Source organism: Plectrocnemia conspersa, unplaced genomic scaffold (assembly GCF_051122295.1).
Source record: "Plectrocnemia conspersa isolate PC_06_02 unplaced genomic scaffold, ASM5112229v1 ptg000009l, whole genome shotgun sequence".
NCBI classification, from domain to species: domain Eukaryota; kingdom Metazoa; phylum Arthropoda; class Insecta; order Trichoptera; family Polycentropodidae; genus Plectrocnemia; species Plectrocnemia conspersa.
This window is the reverse complement of record NW_028277173.1, coordinates 10425802-10441016: the sequence shown is the minus strand read 5'-3', so window position 1 is coordinate 10441016 and position 15215 is coordinate 10425802. Positions and strand designations below refer to the sequence as shown.

Here is a 15215-nt window from a genome sequence, read left to right as displayed (position 1 = left end):
TACATAAGTAAATATATATAAGCTTTGCAATATTAAAAATATTTATTTATTAGCAAACGTCAAATAGGCCGTAAATTTCGTTGTTATTGCCAAGAGCCATATGGTATAGAAGCAGTACGACCGGCGCTGACGAAGTCCTGACGTTTTAACTGAGTTATACTAAATTATCACAATGGTGAAGGCTAAGAAAGGACGCAGGCCACCATACAAGGACGAAACGTAAGTTATTATTTATTTTTTCGCTTCGCATTTCAATAATTACTGCAAAACGTACACATTGCACATTTTCTAAAAATTCGCCATATTTATGTCGCATTTTAGAGAAAGCGATACCGAGGATGAGGCACCAACATCATCAGTCCAAGATGACGATAAAAACAGCAAGGAAAAGGCGAAGAAGTAAGTTCCACAAAATTATTGCACGAACTGAAAGGTTATGTTTGACATATTGCCTTATTATTTGACAACGTTCATTGATAATGTCGATTTAAATTCGTTATCATCAAAAACCAACCAAAACATGTTGATTCTTTGTATTAGTAAAATGCATGTTGTTAATATCATATTAAATCCGTCTAGATCAAAATCTAAAACTCCTTTGAGCGATGAAGAAGATGCAAATAGCGCAAAGAATTCTAAAAAGAAGGGCGATAATAAAAAAATAGCGGACATAAGTAAAGATCTTAAAAAAGTAAACATCAATCCTAAAAAGAATGCTAAAAAGAAAGTGTCCAGTGGTGCGTAATTGTTTTATGACCATTTTTGTTTTATATGTTATTTTTAATTTATCTAATCAATATTTCAGATGAATCAGATTCTGGAAGCGATTCGGAAAATGACGCTAAACCTGTAAAGGCCAAACCTGCGCCCAATAGAGGTGGATTTGCAATGTTACAGATGGACGATTCTGAGAGTTCTGATCAAAAGTCAGAAGATGAGAGCTCCGAATCTGAAGAGGAAAAACCTAAAAAAACAGTTCAGAAAAAAACATCAAAAGAAACTCAAAAAGAAGCAGCCCAGAAAGAAAGTAAAAAGGGCAAAAAATCGAAGAAAAAAAAAGATGATAGCGATGAGGATATTGATCAAGTTTTGGCTGAATTACAAATAGAATACAGTAGTAAAAAACCTCCGCCAAGTAAAAAAGACGCATCCGATGTTGAAAAAACTGACGATGCTTTAGCAGAAGATACCGAAGTATCAGCCGCGAAGACTGCCGCTCAGAAGAAGAAAGAAAAGAAACTCAAACAACTTGCAGCTAAAAAGGAAGCTTCCCAAAAAGAACCGACTCCTGATGCAGAAGAAACAGTTGCAAAACCATCGCAGGAAAAACCCATCGAAGAAGCAGAAAGTATAGATCAGCCTGCAGAAGAAACAACCGGAGATAATGCAGCGGAAGGCGATAAAAAGAAAAAGAAGAAAAAGGTCGAGAAGGTTGTAGAAGAAAAGACTAAAAAAGGACCGGCAAAGAAAACTATCGCTGCTATGCAGGAAGCACTTAAAAAATTAAAGGAAGACGAAGAAAGGTTGAAACGTGAAGAAGAGGAAAGGATTAGATTGGAAGAGGAACAAGAAGAGCAGAGGTTAGAGTTGTTAAGATTAGAAAAAGAAAAGAAGGATAAAAAGAAGAAGAAGGAAAAGGAACGCATGGAGCGTCTCAAAGCCGAAGGTAAATTTTTAACTGCAAAACAAAAAGCTGAAAAGGCAAGGCAACTCGCTATGGTTGAATCCTTAAAAGGGCAAGGTTTCGAAATCAAAGCAGATCAACCAAAAAAAGCTCGATTAGGCACAAGGATTAGACCTAATAAACTTAAAAAGCAGACTTCTGAAGAACAACAAAGTTCAGTACAAGAAGAAACGGCTGTGACTGAAAAGCCAACAGCTGTTAGAAAGGTATGTTATTAAAATAATGATTTTAGATGATGTTTAATATAAATGCTATAATTTTTTTTTAATTTTATTTTCCTTAGACTGAGGCTGTGACTAAAAAAGTAGAAGACACCGAGATCAAAGACTGGGACGCTGAATCTGCTGGATCGGATGCGGAATCTAAACCTTCTACAAAAGCGCCGGTCAAAAAAGTTGCACAAGTAGTGGCTAAACCTAAAGAAGAACCTCAAAAGGAGAGTGAATCGAGCGAAGAAGATGAATCTGAAAGCGAGGATGAGAGTGCTAGTGAAAATGAAGAAGAACAGAAAACTGCTGCTATTGCCAGGGAAAAGGCTCTCATTAGAATAAAGGTTGTTTATTAATTTGCTATCTTGATGATATTATAAGATAATTTACCATAGCAAATATGATATTTTTAGAAAAGAGAAGAGGAGAACGAAGCTAAGAAATCGACATCATCGATGAGAGCTGCTGTTGTGTGCGTTTTAGGACACGTAGACACTGGCAAGACTAAGATATTAGATAAGCTAAGGAGAACTAACGTCCAAGACGGAGAAGCTGGTGGTATCACTCAACAAATAGGCGCTACAAATGTTCCAATTGAAAACATCAAAGATCAAACGCGTCACGTGAAAGGAGTAAGTCTTTGAGTCTATAATCTATAGATATGTTTTCTGATGAATATTTACTTTAATGTATGTTTTAGGTGAATCTAATAGAATTTAAGATACCCGGTCTCTTGATCATCGATACACCTGGTCACGAGTCGTTTAGCAACCTGAGAAGCAGAGGTTCTTCTCTCTGTGATATTGCAATTTTGGTAACTCATTTTTTTATTAAATACTCTTAAATTTATTGTTGTGTCTAATGGTGCTGTAATTACGTTTTAGGTCGTTGATATTATGCATGGTTTAGAGCCTCAAACCATTGAATCATTGAACCTTTTGAAAGCTCGTAAGACTCCATTTATCGTAGCTTTAAACAAAATCGACAGGCTCTATGATTGGCAGAGTGCTCAGAGGAAGGATGTTAAAGATATAATCAAAGCTCAACATACAAATACTCAAAGCGAATTTGAAACTAGGACTAAGGAAGTCATCCTTCAATTTGCTGAACAGGTATATAAATACTTTTGAATGTAAACTATAAAAGGCAATTGAGATTGAGGTGCTACAACATTCGTAGATAAGCAATATAATATTTTCTGAGATTTTTGTTTGTGGGTTACCATTGTAGCATTTTTTAGGCGTGTTACGACAAATGCTCCACACGTCATTTGGTCCAACGACAACGTCCACAAACCAAATATTTAAAATGATTTCTTAATAAATCGAGGAATGGAGGGGTTATGAAAATTTTTACATTACTCTTTCGCAAATTACTATACATAAGTAAACCAATCAAATCAGATCGCGTAACACAAAGCTTATTGAGTGTCGAATTCTTTAGATTAAAAATGAGTGTTATAATTATACGAAAAACATATAGCTGTTAAAACATAACAGCTTTATATTTTCTTAATTAGGTATATTTTTATCAGTGCCTTAATTACAAATGTTTTAGAAAATCAATAGAATTACATAATATATGTGTGACTAATGTATTATCCATTCATTATCAACAGATTAATTTTTTACTTATAGTATCATATGATTTATCATGTTATGATATTACTAGGTTTACGATATATGTATTTAGCAATATCGATGTATTAAGTATACACATGTTCACCTTAAAATACGTAATAAATCAAATGGGTTATTAAACGTTAAAAATTTAAATTCACATTGCTTACGAAAATCGATAGAATTATATTTGCGTGCCCAACGCGTTACGCATTCATCATCATCAGATTGTTTTTTATCAATAGTACCATATGATTTACGAAATAAGATAGAGAATTAGAGAGTTAGCATTTAAAAAAAATTTTTAATGAAAATATATAAAAAGAAAAACTACTTTGACGACAGAACAATAAAATATAATAGACAGTAAAAAGATTACAACAATTGAATCTTAAATATACATAGAAAGCAGAGGCGGGCGGTGAAATACTTTCCCACTCGATCGCTCACGTGTTAGTAACTAGAGTGAATGAGATATAAAGGCATGCACTGCATGCCTTTATCTCTCATTCACTCTAGTTAATTAACACGCGAGCGATCGACAGGGAAAGTATTTCACCGCCGGTAGAAAGTAAACAAATTAGAAAACAAATATTTAATAAAATTGTAGTTTATTCCTTTTACATAAGTTTCCAAATTATTATCCGTGATATTTCTAATACTTTCTGCAAGGAGAATATACTTCAAACGCTGTTTACCCGTGATTAATTATTCTGTAAGTTTTTCAGTTTCTGTTTATTTTAGAAATTTGCAACAATTTTATTAAATAAAACCTTTTTATATCATTTGCTTACTTTCTATGTATTTTTAAGAATCAATTTCTATATTATTTTTACTAACTATTATATTTTATTTTTGTCGTCAACTTAATAAAAAATTATTTGAAAAAAACTAATTTTTAATTTACCATTTATTTTCATTAAAAACTTCTTTTAAATGCTAAATCTCTCTCTAAAATTCAATAAAATGTTATTGCAGATTTCAAAAAACTCGCTTTCATATTTGGTCCAAAAATAGTTTTATTTTGGAATTTTGTGTATTGGTAATAAGAAATAAAACACCAAAGGTTTCATTTTTAGCCATTTTAATTTAGAAAGTTAAAATCAGAGTGTCAAACCGAGAACCGGAAAAACCGTTATTTTTGTTGAAACGAAAACCAGAGCTGAACTGAAAAAATAAAGGTTCGGTCCATGTTCAAGCACGCAGTCACAAAAAAGATTAGACAGAAAAAAAAAACATTTTAGAATTTTGAGAGGAAAATAAAAATACATATCCTCATTGATACAAAATTGCAATGGTGGTCTTAGGAGCTCCAGCAACACATTTTAGTGTTGAAAGCAGGGTTGTGGAGTCATTGGAAATTTTTCCCGACTCTGACTCCGAATTTAAAAATTTCGATAAGATAATCTTAAAATATTAAATTTATTTTTAATTATTTTATTTATTCATTTTCATATAAATAACAACAAAGAAGAAAGAACAAAAAATAATTTTAATAATATTTCAAAAAATAAATGAATACATACTATTTATAAATGTCATATGTAAATATGACCAGTGTAGAAACGTGACCCTGAACCGAAAACCGATATTTATTCCGGAACCGAACTGATATTTTTAATTGAACTGGAACGAGAAAATAATGGTTCGATGCCCTGGTTAAACTTCAATTACGGTAAAGTAAATTTTAACGCATATATGTAAGTCTGCCATTATAATCAGTACGATACTATTTTTCATATTTTTATTACACGGTTAAATACTAAAAATTAACTTGAGGAAACAAGTTAAATACATATTTCGTAAACCTCATAATCATATTGTACTATTAGCAATAATAGTACAATATGATTATGAGGTTATCTGATAAAAAAATAACAATGATCAATCATATTATTATTTTTAAATGACTAAATCGTGCAAGCTAAAGATACCTAGTTAAGGAAGTATTAAGTTGTACTATGTTTTATTAGTGTATATGTTTTTTTGTATAATTATTACGTTCTTTTTTAATTTAAAGAATTCAACATTTACACAATAAACTTTGTAATCCGTGACCGGACTTGATTTGATTGTCTTACTTATGTTTAGTAATCTGCAAAAGAGTATTTTGTTTGTGGACGTTATGGCGTTGGACTAAATGGCGTGCGGAGCATTTGTCGCGTGAAGCTTTTGTTGTGGAAACTTTTTTAGGGGTATCAGAGAATCTGTGTACACTTCTTTTTTTTCTTAGCAGATTATAGTACTATATTTACTACCGATTCTTTACAATACCAGAATTACTAATAATCTTTGTCATTATATATTGTAGATAAGATGTTTAAATATAATATAACAAATTCAATACTAATTTTATATAGAGAAGGTGGAAAGTTCGCACCTAAATTCTCATCCAACATTTGATAATAAAAAAACTGCGATCCTAAATTATATATGTACAATTTTTATTTATAATAATAGGCGCTGATTACTTGATACGTTTTAAAAGGTATCATAAATAGTTTTTTTATCAATCAATATCAAAAATGCACTCTTACAATGGTATAATGTGGTGTGAAAGTGGTACCAAATTTAAAATACCGATTTCATAGCCAACAGCAAAATCTGTCATATATATGAAAAACCATTCGAAATGTCGATCATAACACTATAAATAAATATTAAAAGTCAATGTATAACAAAAGTGAATCTTACTCCATGGTTTTAATGCTACTTGTTTAAATTTACTATAACTATATCTGTTGCTCTCTACATACTGACTGTGTTGCTAACCTACCGTTGTACATTACATATCTCGAGAAGTTTTATGTCTTGGTTTTCTATTGTATTCAATTCATGGTTCATCTTAATGCGACGCATGCTAATATTTTATATTAATTTAAAGGGTTTGAATGCTGCTTTATTCTATGAAAATCCTGATGTTCGTACTTACGTATCATTGGTTCCTACTTCGGCCGTAACTGGAGAAGGAATGGGTAATCTTCTAACGATGATTATCCAATCCTGTGAAAATTTACTTCATAAGCGCTTGTTGTTTTCGCATACGTTACAAGCTACTGTACTTGAGGTAAGTAATACGATGTTTATTTTTAATATAATTTTTTTATTTATTTTTAATGATTATTTTAAGGTCAAAGCGATATCCGGATTGGGTATGACGATCGATTGTATCCTAATCAACGGCATTCTCAGAGAAGGTGACACAGTCGTTCTGGCTGGAACAGATGGTCCAATAGTTACTCAAATTAGATCGTTACTTATGCCGCAACCTATGAAAGAATTGAGAGTCAAAGTATGCCATTTATCCTACAATATTATATTTGTATATAAAACACGTTTAAATTATACTAATCATTTTTTAGAATGCTTATATTGAACATAAAGAAGTTATTGCGGCACAAGGAATTAAAATCACAGCTAAGGATCTCGAAAAGGCAGTGGCGGGTCTCAATCTTCAAGTCGCTCACAAACCTGATGAAATCGATGTATTGAAGTGTGTTTTGTGTTTATTGATTCCTTATTCAATAATCTGAAAGTTTTTATTGTGTTATGATATTTTTATAGGGAACAAGTTTCGAAAGAGCTGAAATCAGCACTGTCCAGTATTAAATTATCTGATAGAGGCGTTTATGTTCAAGCGTCTACTTTAGGATCGCTCGAGGCGCTTTTAGAGTTTTTGAAAGGAAGTAAAATACCTGTAAGTAAAAATTTATTTATTATGCGAGCTTTGTTCAAATTTAGTATTTCTTTATGTTATTATCTTGAATATCCATATATTATCGAAAAATGTATTAAACAAAGGCATGGGATACTTTTAAGTCAGCGATACCTAACTTTTTTTATATCACTCGTCACCTATGAATTTTTCTGCAAAATCTGAAAGCCTAAAAATCACATTTTATATGCAATTCTTAAAAGTAAAAAACCCATAAATATCTAGGTAATTTTGTTTTTTTTTAAATAATGATTTTTCCCCTTTACTTCTTAAAGTAAATATAAAGAACTGCAAATTTAAAACTTGCCTAAACCTCTCCAATGCAATATGTAAGAGATAAATATAAAAGATTTCCATGGGCGACATCTTTGGATTATTGCTCTAAATTACTGCGTTTAATTTGTAAACTTCGCTTATAGATGGCTCTACTATCTCAATTTTTAATTTATTAGGAACTCGTGGAAACTGAGAAAACCATATTTTAGACAATTAGTATTTTCTTAAAGAAAAAATGTATTTATATATGTATATAGTAACTTACATTACAACTGTCACATTTTCGAGCTACATTTACCCTTTAATCTTATGTTTGAAAACCGATTTTAGAAAGAATATGTGTATATGTATGGATATATTGCTTTCTAAAAGTGGTTCAAAATGCAATAAACGTGATTAATAACACCCTTATTGTGGTCTGTATAGAAGTGATGATAATAATTATAGATTTTTTTATTATTGAAAAGTGGGAATGTTATGTATACTGATAAGGAGTTCTAAAAATATTGCAACGCCTTCGGCCGCAAATTACTTAGGAGTGTTTTGGTATGGATACATCTTTAGATATGTAACAATCTTGCACATTAGTTTTTCTAGTGACCGATGAATTATTTTCGTTATTTAAACAACTGGAAGGACATGAAAATTGTGGTCCATTTTAATTCATTGAAATGTAGTAAACAGTTATTTCACTTGCAAAATTTGTTCATTCACTTACACGTATGGCAGATATGGATCTAAATATGAAGTATAATAACTGTAGAATATCTATACTGTTTCAAATAAAAAGGAAAACCTAACAAAAAATCCTAATATAATCTAGTGACAAATGAGACGTCTCAATTTCGGCGTAAACGTCGCACCAGGCCTTTTTCGCCGGATAATCGCATAACAATAGCATCTCGCTCCATGTGCTGGCTTGTGTTGTTCGCGCAAATCTCTCATTCAAGATTGCAGCGTCCGAGAATGTGACACATAAATCACTTCATGCATATTTATGAGCGGAAATGAACCATATTTGTTGGCTTCCAAACGCGCGATATGGTATGCTGGAAGTTTTAGCATACGACATTCGCGCAAAAAAGCCGAAATATCTGTTGTGTTATGAAACGCGAGATAAACAAAAGTATGGCATTCTGAAGTACATACATAAATACATAGAAATAAAGCCGACTGAAAAAATGTTTATCTAGTTTATTGTGAAATAAATTCCACCCTCGATATATTTTTTGTATGCCTGATTTATAACATTTAAGATTATACAATTTAAATGCCAGTATCGACCAAGAGATTCAACAAATTTGTTTTTGAACTAGTCGAATAGCTACAAAGCGAACGGGACTGAGATTAAAATTATTTGGTATGTACAACATTGTTATATCGCACCCGCGCTAGCCACACCCCCTTTATGTGGGGCGCGTAAGGAACGCAAATAGCTACTCACTCGCTCACCATTGATTGATACCGATACAATTAAGTAGTTAAATAGAAATTTAGTTTAGTTTAATATGCTATAGACAATCTTAAAAAAACTCGGCTGGATTTGTGATAATATATCGGATATTAAATAATCACGTAAAATTGTGTAACAAATTTAGATAAAAACCCACTCCTTTTCTAACGGAGCTAAGTTTATGATTTACGTGTATTAGGGGGTGCTGTATATATATATATATTTTAATTACTTAAATATAAACATGATATGTGGATTATCTACACACATTCTTACTAAACCGAGTCATTGGAAAGGGCCACAACAAAATACATACAAACTTGAAGCTAAATATAATAAAATTGATTCGTAAAAACCAAATTCGAGTTCGACACAGTTTGCCGTCTTACACAGACGCAATTATTCAATTCTCATGGATTTTATGCTAAATAATTAGTAAACTTCTGTCAAGGTTTTCGATTTGTTTAACAGTTATTTTATTACTGTAACTCATCATGCACGGCCGGTTTGTGGTATATTTTCCCTTTTGCTCGCTCGCGTGTTAAGTGACGAGGGTGAGTGAGAGATAAGTGTGTGCAATTGCACGCTCTTATCTCTCAGTCACTTAACACGCGAGCGAGCGAAAGGGAAAATATCTCACCAGCCGGGAATGTCTTCATGTATAATATTTTTCAACAAACTCCTTGATATTTATTTATTTGCATTTAAAATATTATTATAAAATATCACAACATCAATCGGGTGACCCATCTCTAATATAAATATGCTAAAATCTATATAAAAACATATAATACGACCGGCTCATCCGCTGTTCTAAGATATTATTTCATAAATAAAGTCGTATTGTATATATATTTTGATTTATATATACATATATTTTCAATGCTTGGCAATTATTTATTACTACTATTATCATAAAAAAATTCAATTCTCAATTTTTATTGAAGAACTGATTTAATTTTTTCGATAAAAAGTATTTTATTGTATTATATTCATTATTTTAAGCTCAATATTATTTTTTTCGTTTGCTACGTTTATGTATAAGTATCCTGTGAATATTTATAAAAATAAAATAATAAAAACTAGCTTGCTTTCGCATGCACCGCCGCTAGGTTTGTTCGACGAGCTCAGCCGCTGATAGGATCAGCTATATTTTTTAATGTATGCTTATTATACATACTAATTTGCTGAATAGATATTTCACCTTGCATTCGCCAAAACAAAACAAAATATTTTTGAGTACCAACCGATTAAATACGAACAATTTCCAAGTATCTTGGAAGGCTCGGAAAGTTACACTGGATGCTAGGAATTCATACAATTTATATAACATAAAATAAAAACTATATATAAATTGCTGTGCGTGTTTCTGGCTTGTTCGAAAAGATTTTTCCTTCAACAGGAAACAGGGGTCATATATTTTATGTGCATCCGCAGTTTTGTCTTGAATCAATTTGAAAATCACCAACGCTTCTCGGAGCCAACGTCGGGGATTATGACAACCTTTGAAAGAGCCGACTTTCGAAGGTACACAAAAGTCCCTTTCGCGAAGCAATAAAAATACGCGACGGTCGTAAAAATATCGTAGGATGATTTGTCGAACAATGGCCGATTGTGCACGAAGACTTCCAGAATGCACACAATGCGGGACCGTATCTCCGGTTAAATTATTCGAACGCCATTATTTAGCTATTCCGTCCTAATCTTCTTTTCAAAACCGGAAACGCTGACCGAGAGGAAGTGGAAATCCGGCCGGGACCCACCTTGAATGAGAACCCTTCGTAGACAATGCATTCTTCACGGAATCCCTTTTCAAGGCAAAAGCACACGAATTCACAACGAATAGTGGCTTAGACATACTTTTTATGTATTCATTTACCTTGTAGTAATGTCCCAGAACAATCGGGAATAAGTATAAATTATTATTCTTCTTCTTGGAAGAGCGATCGCGGCTTTGAAATCACCGGAACCACGGCGTTCCACACTACGATCCGTGAATCCAAATAGGCTTTGTTCTTCTTTGTTTCGTATTTTTGGATTTGTGATTCGTGAAGTTTGTCACGTATCGTAACGCAAGAATTTGGATCGATTTCAGTTTATAAATTGCTATTTATTAATTATTAATAAATCATACACTAAAACAGGATAACACAAAGAAAACAAAATTTTCTAGTGATTTATCAATAATTACGATTTATCCTTTTTTTCTTAATTTAGGTTCAAGATCTTGATGTTTATAGACGACTTTAACAATCACAGGAAGCACTTTTTACATATTAACGTGTCTTGTCGGCTCCTCATCATTTTCGATAATGACAAACAGTAAAAAACGCACAATCATGCAGAAATAAATGATATGTACCACATATAGGTATTAACATAGTCTTTAGTTATGTTTTTTACTTGCTGGTTCTACAGTTATTGTACGTAAAATATGCATGTGTAAAATACGACAGATGTTGCACCTCCACATGCATTATCGCCTCCATGAAATTCATCCGGCTTTAAAACTTCCAACGCCGAAAATCTGTTCCGTCAACTTCCGGCTTCCGGTCGCAATTCAATACGCTTCCGCACAGATTTTTTCACAGCTTCCTCCCCCATTCACTGAAATCTGTCGAAATTATGAATGGAGCGAGCTTATCTGATTGTGTTTACGGCACAATACCGCACGTACTACGGATCGGTCGTTTCTAGGAAATTGCATAAATTTTTGTTGTCGTGTGTCCCCGACTTTGACCCGATATAGACCCACTGCCTATTCTCGTCGATGCACTCCAGAATAGACCACGTGCGCGTGTTGTGCTCCATCTTCTCTTAATTGCATGCGCGCATCTATTTCGATTGGTCCACAATGGGGCAAGTCGAAGGAGCTGTGTGCCGCGAATTTCACACTAATTTTACACTCGCATGTCTAGGCGGCAAGGTCTAGGACTAGGTCGTATCGGGAATTTGTGTTGTCGATCTTCGATCTTCGATCACGCGCTGGTTATTAGCTTTACTCCAGATCTACCCGTCCATTGAACGATTTTCCCTTCTTTCTTTTCTTGCCTTATCTGATCGCTCCATTGTAATGGAAAAATCATTCATAGGGACAGTGTTTTTTTACTTCAAATATATATTTCTTTTTTTCGTGGGCAGACAGCGTAAACGTTCTTTCTTGCTCCGTTGAGAAAACGGTTTCATGGGAACGAGCACGGTGCATTCATGGCAAAGCGACTACGCTTCGGCGACTGCAATACTTCAGAGGCAACTCGTGATATAAAAAATGATCCGCCATCGACCGTCTGATTTAACTATGTGTCATATATTTATTGATGAGAATATATTTCATTATAAACTGTTCAAGTAGTCTAGAAACGAATTAGCATTTATGTTTTGTTAAGACCCCTTTGAACATATTTAGACAAAAAATACGTTTCCAATAAAGAAAAAAGTAATTAAGACGAGCTCAAGATTGCCGTAGTTTTGCGTTTTTTACACGAAGTAAAACTATTGATTCATTAGATTTAATTCAAATTGATTGCTACATTGAACTCGGTAGTTAAAACTTCAATATTCCAAATGTTTACTTGCATTTTTTTTAATAAAATATTTTTTGTTCGAAATAATCAGTGCCCGCAAAAATATTGTCCGGAAAGTTTCTTTCCGCAAAAATCTGTCCGAAATAATCCAGTCCGGAAAAATCACCAAACCGTTTTTATAACTTTATAACTGTTGTAAACTGTGCTACAAAATAAGTTAAAAAAAAAATTTATTTCATTTTTTTTTTTTTTTTTTGTTAAGGTTGGTATCACTTTATTTTTAGTATGTCCAAAACATTTTACTACTATTGTACTATTATAGTGTTCTGACATTTTTATATATAATATAATTATCAATAAATCCATTTTATTTCCAAATTTAAGTAATACCTTATTTTGGATTAATATTATTAAAACTTTGTAGGCGCGCAAATTTGTCCTTTAGCCTCAAGTGACAAAATGTCAAGTACCGGCCCTGATGCCAACAATTACATTAGTCACAAGATGGCACTAAATTCTGTTAAAACTTTACTGGACTACATCTATCAAAGAGGATTCGAATATAACTATATAATAACTCTTGGGAAAAAATATACTGATATTCGAAAATTATTGAGTAATTCTCAAAAACAAACGTGAATCACAGATTTTTTAATAAATAAAAAAATGATTATCTGTATTGTAAATATCTTAAAACCAAATAAAAATCCATAGTTTAGATTATCCGTTGCTCTTCAAGTTTAGCCCGGATAATTCGGGTAAAAGTATATTGTATTAATAAAAGAAAATATGTGTAATATGTGAGAAAAATATTTAAATTGAGTGCTGTGCCTATTTCAATGATGGTCTATGAAATCGTATATCGATAGAAATTGGTATAAATTAAATGTTTCAAAAATATAATTTGTGTTTAGTTTTTACATCCACGCCACTGTGTCAGCACACCCTTTACCCGTGTCGGTAGTAATAATGTACGTGACTACCCCTTGCGCTCGCGTTTCATTCACAAGATTTGGGTTGCGCCCCTGTTGGTACGTTGCGTCGTTAGTGCTTCCTCCCCCCGACACTTGGCGGCGCTCGTTCATTCATTCTTCGCTCTCGCTCGTTCATTCAATATTCTTTCATTCATCGAAGCTTGTCCCTCTTTGCTAAACCGTCAGCCTTAACACCTTGACGGCCGGACGTAGATAATTGAATGTGTTGTAAAATGTAAAGAAGAACGATAATTTTAATAAATTAACCATTTTCTAAGAGTGTTTGTTCTTATTGAGAACATATAATATACAGTGTGACGCGATACATGGTGTATATTTTACACAATTTCAAGTCAAGCAGATAATTAGAATGATTGGCAATCAGTAGTGTTGTGGGGCCGGAACGTCGTTCCGATACGATTTGTTAGAAGATATGGTAAAATTTATTTGAGCTTAATTGGATAGTCACTGATAGTACACTGCACAACTCAAATACAACGCAACAAATAAAATAATCAGGACATTCGTCTCCGGGTTCACATAAACTGAAGTCTCGTTGATTACCCCAAAAGGGAGTAGTGTTCCAGTGCATATTTTTGTAGAACTACGTCACTATTGGTAATTACAGTAACGATTAGTAATTCATATTATTTTTTAAGTACGGTTTTTTAATTGTTCAATTGTAATTTTATTCATGTACTAATTCCTAAAAAAAATCTAGAAAAAACAGTCTCGAATCGATCCCGAAAATATTTTTTTATAGATTATTTTAAAGACAATAATTTACAAACATGTATGTTTATTACTTCACTAATTCCACCTGTTCATACATACATATTTATATGTTAACAATGAAACGTATCAGAACTATTTATTTTTTAAATATAAGAGTATTAAATAAGTGCTAAGTTTTATTTTAACTATTCCTACTGCCGAAAAGATTCATTTGGTTGCTGTTAATTTGGGCTTTATTCTCAACAACGCGTTGCAATCGGTACACAGGTGGCCCTCGACTTTCTTACATAATTGGTTCCTGAAAATGTGTGCGAATGTTGAATGTACGAAAGTCGAGGGAAGTAAAAAAAAATTGAAATTGTGTGTATTTTAAAATATTTATTTATCAAGTAAATATAAGATGTTTAAGAGGCGTTTAAGTAGGGTTTGCGGGTGTTTCCCTTGAAAAGTTATCAAGAGCTAACTGTTTTCCACTATTCTTTTTCTTTTCTTCATATAGTATTTTATAACATGCTATGTTTTTATTGATCGCCCTACGAACTTGAAATATGCGTTCTCCATTGGGAGCACAATCTTCCATAATATTTAAAAATTTGTCAAGGTGCGCGAAGGCTTCATTCATATTTTTCATTGTTAAAGAGTTTTCCAAAATAAACCTGTCTCATCTACATTAAATATTTGGCTAGAGGAATATTCTCCATCTTCAATAATTTTGGATAATTAGGAAATAAATTCTTTTGCAGCATTTTTATCTGCATCAGCCGATTCTCCAGTAAATTTAATATTATGAAAAGAATACCTCATTTTAAAATTGTAAAACCTACCGTTACTTGCTTGAAAAACCGTGTTAAAATATTTTTTTAATATATCCTTCCAATCTTTGTGCAAACTAAGAATTTTGCTTGAATAATTGAAATACTCAGAGGGACATCTTTTTGATGTTGGTCATCGATCTACGATGACAAAGATTTTCCATTTCATCCATGTTTTTTTTTTTTGCTGTGTTTTTTTGGAAACATATCATTA

At 32.5% G+C, this 15215-nt stretch overlaps 1 protein-coding gene across 2 annotated transcripts in view; it reads left to right on the top strand.

Annotated features, from left to right (window-relative positions):
• The first annotated feature begins 82 nt into the window (after positions 1 to 82).
• The window catches only part of eIF5B (eukaryotic translation initiation factor 5B), a 78082-nt gene continuing 62949 nt past the window's right edge, over positions 83 to 15215 (top strand). For both annotated transcript variants that reach the window (XR_015810770.1, XM_088192921.1), the window contains exons 1-12: positions 83 to 219; positions 322 to 399; positions 580 to 737; positions 806 to 1890; positions 1968 to 2237; positions 2307 to 2525; positions 2594 to 2707; positions 2778 to 3005; positions 6397 to 6579; positions 6643 to 6804; positions 6875 to 7005; positions 7077 to 7209. Coding sequence is in view for 1 of the 2 variants with exons in the window: in XM_088192921.1 (XP_088049047.1) it covers positions 173 to 219; positions 322 to 399; positions 580 to 737; positions 806 to 1890; positions 1968 to 2237; positions 2307 to 2525; positions 2594 to 2707; positions 2778 to 3005; positions 6397 to 6579; positions 6643 to 6804; positions 6875 to 7005; positions 7077 to 7209 (2808 nt within the window). In the remaining variant the exon portion in view is untranslated. The remainder of the gene's footprint in view (positions 220 to 321; positions 400 to 579; positions 738 to 805; positions 1891 to 1967; positions 2238 to 2306; positions 2526 to 2593; positions 2708 to 2777; positions 3006 to 6396; positions 6580 to 6642; positions 6805 to 6874; positions 7006 to 7076; positions 7210 to 15215) is intronic.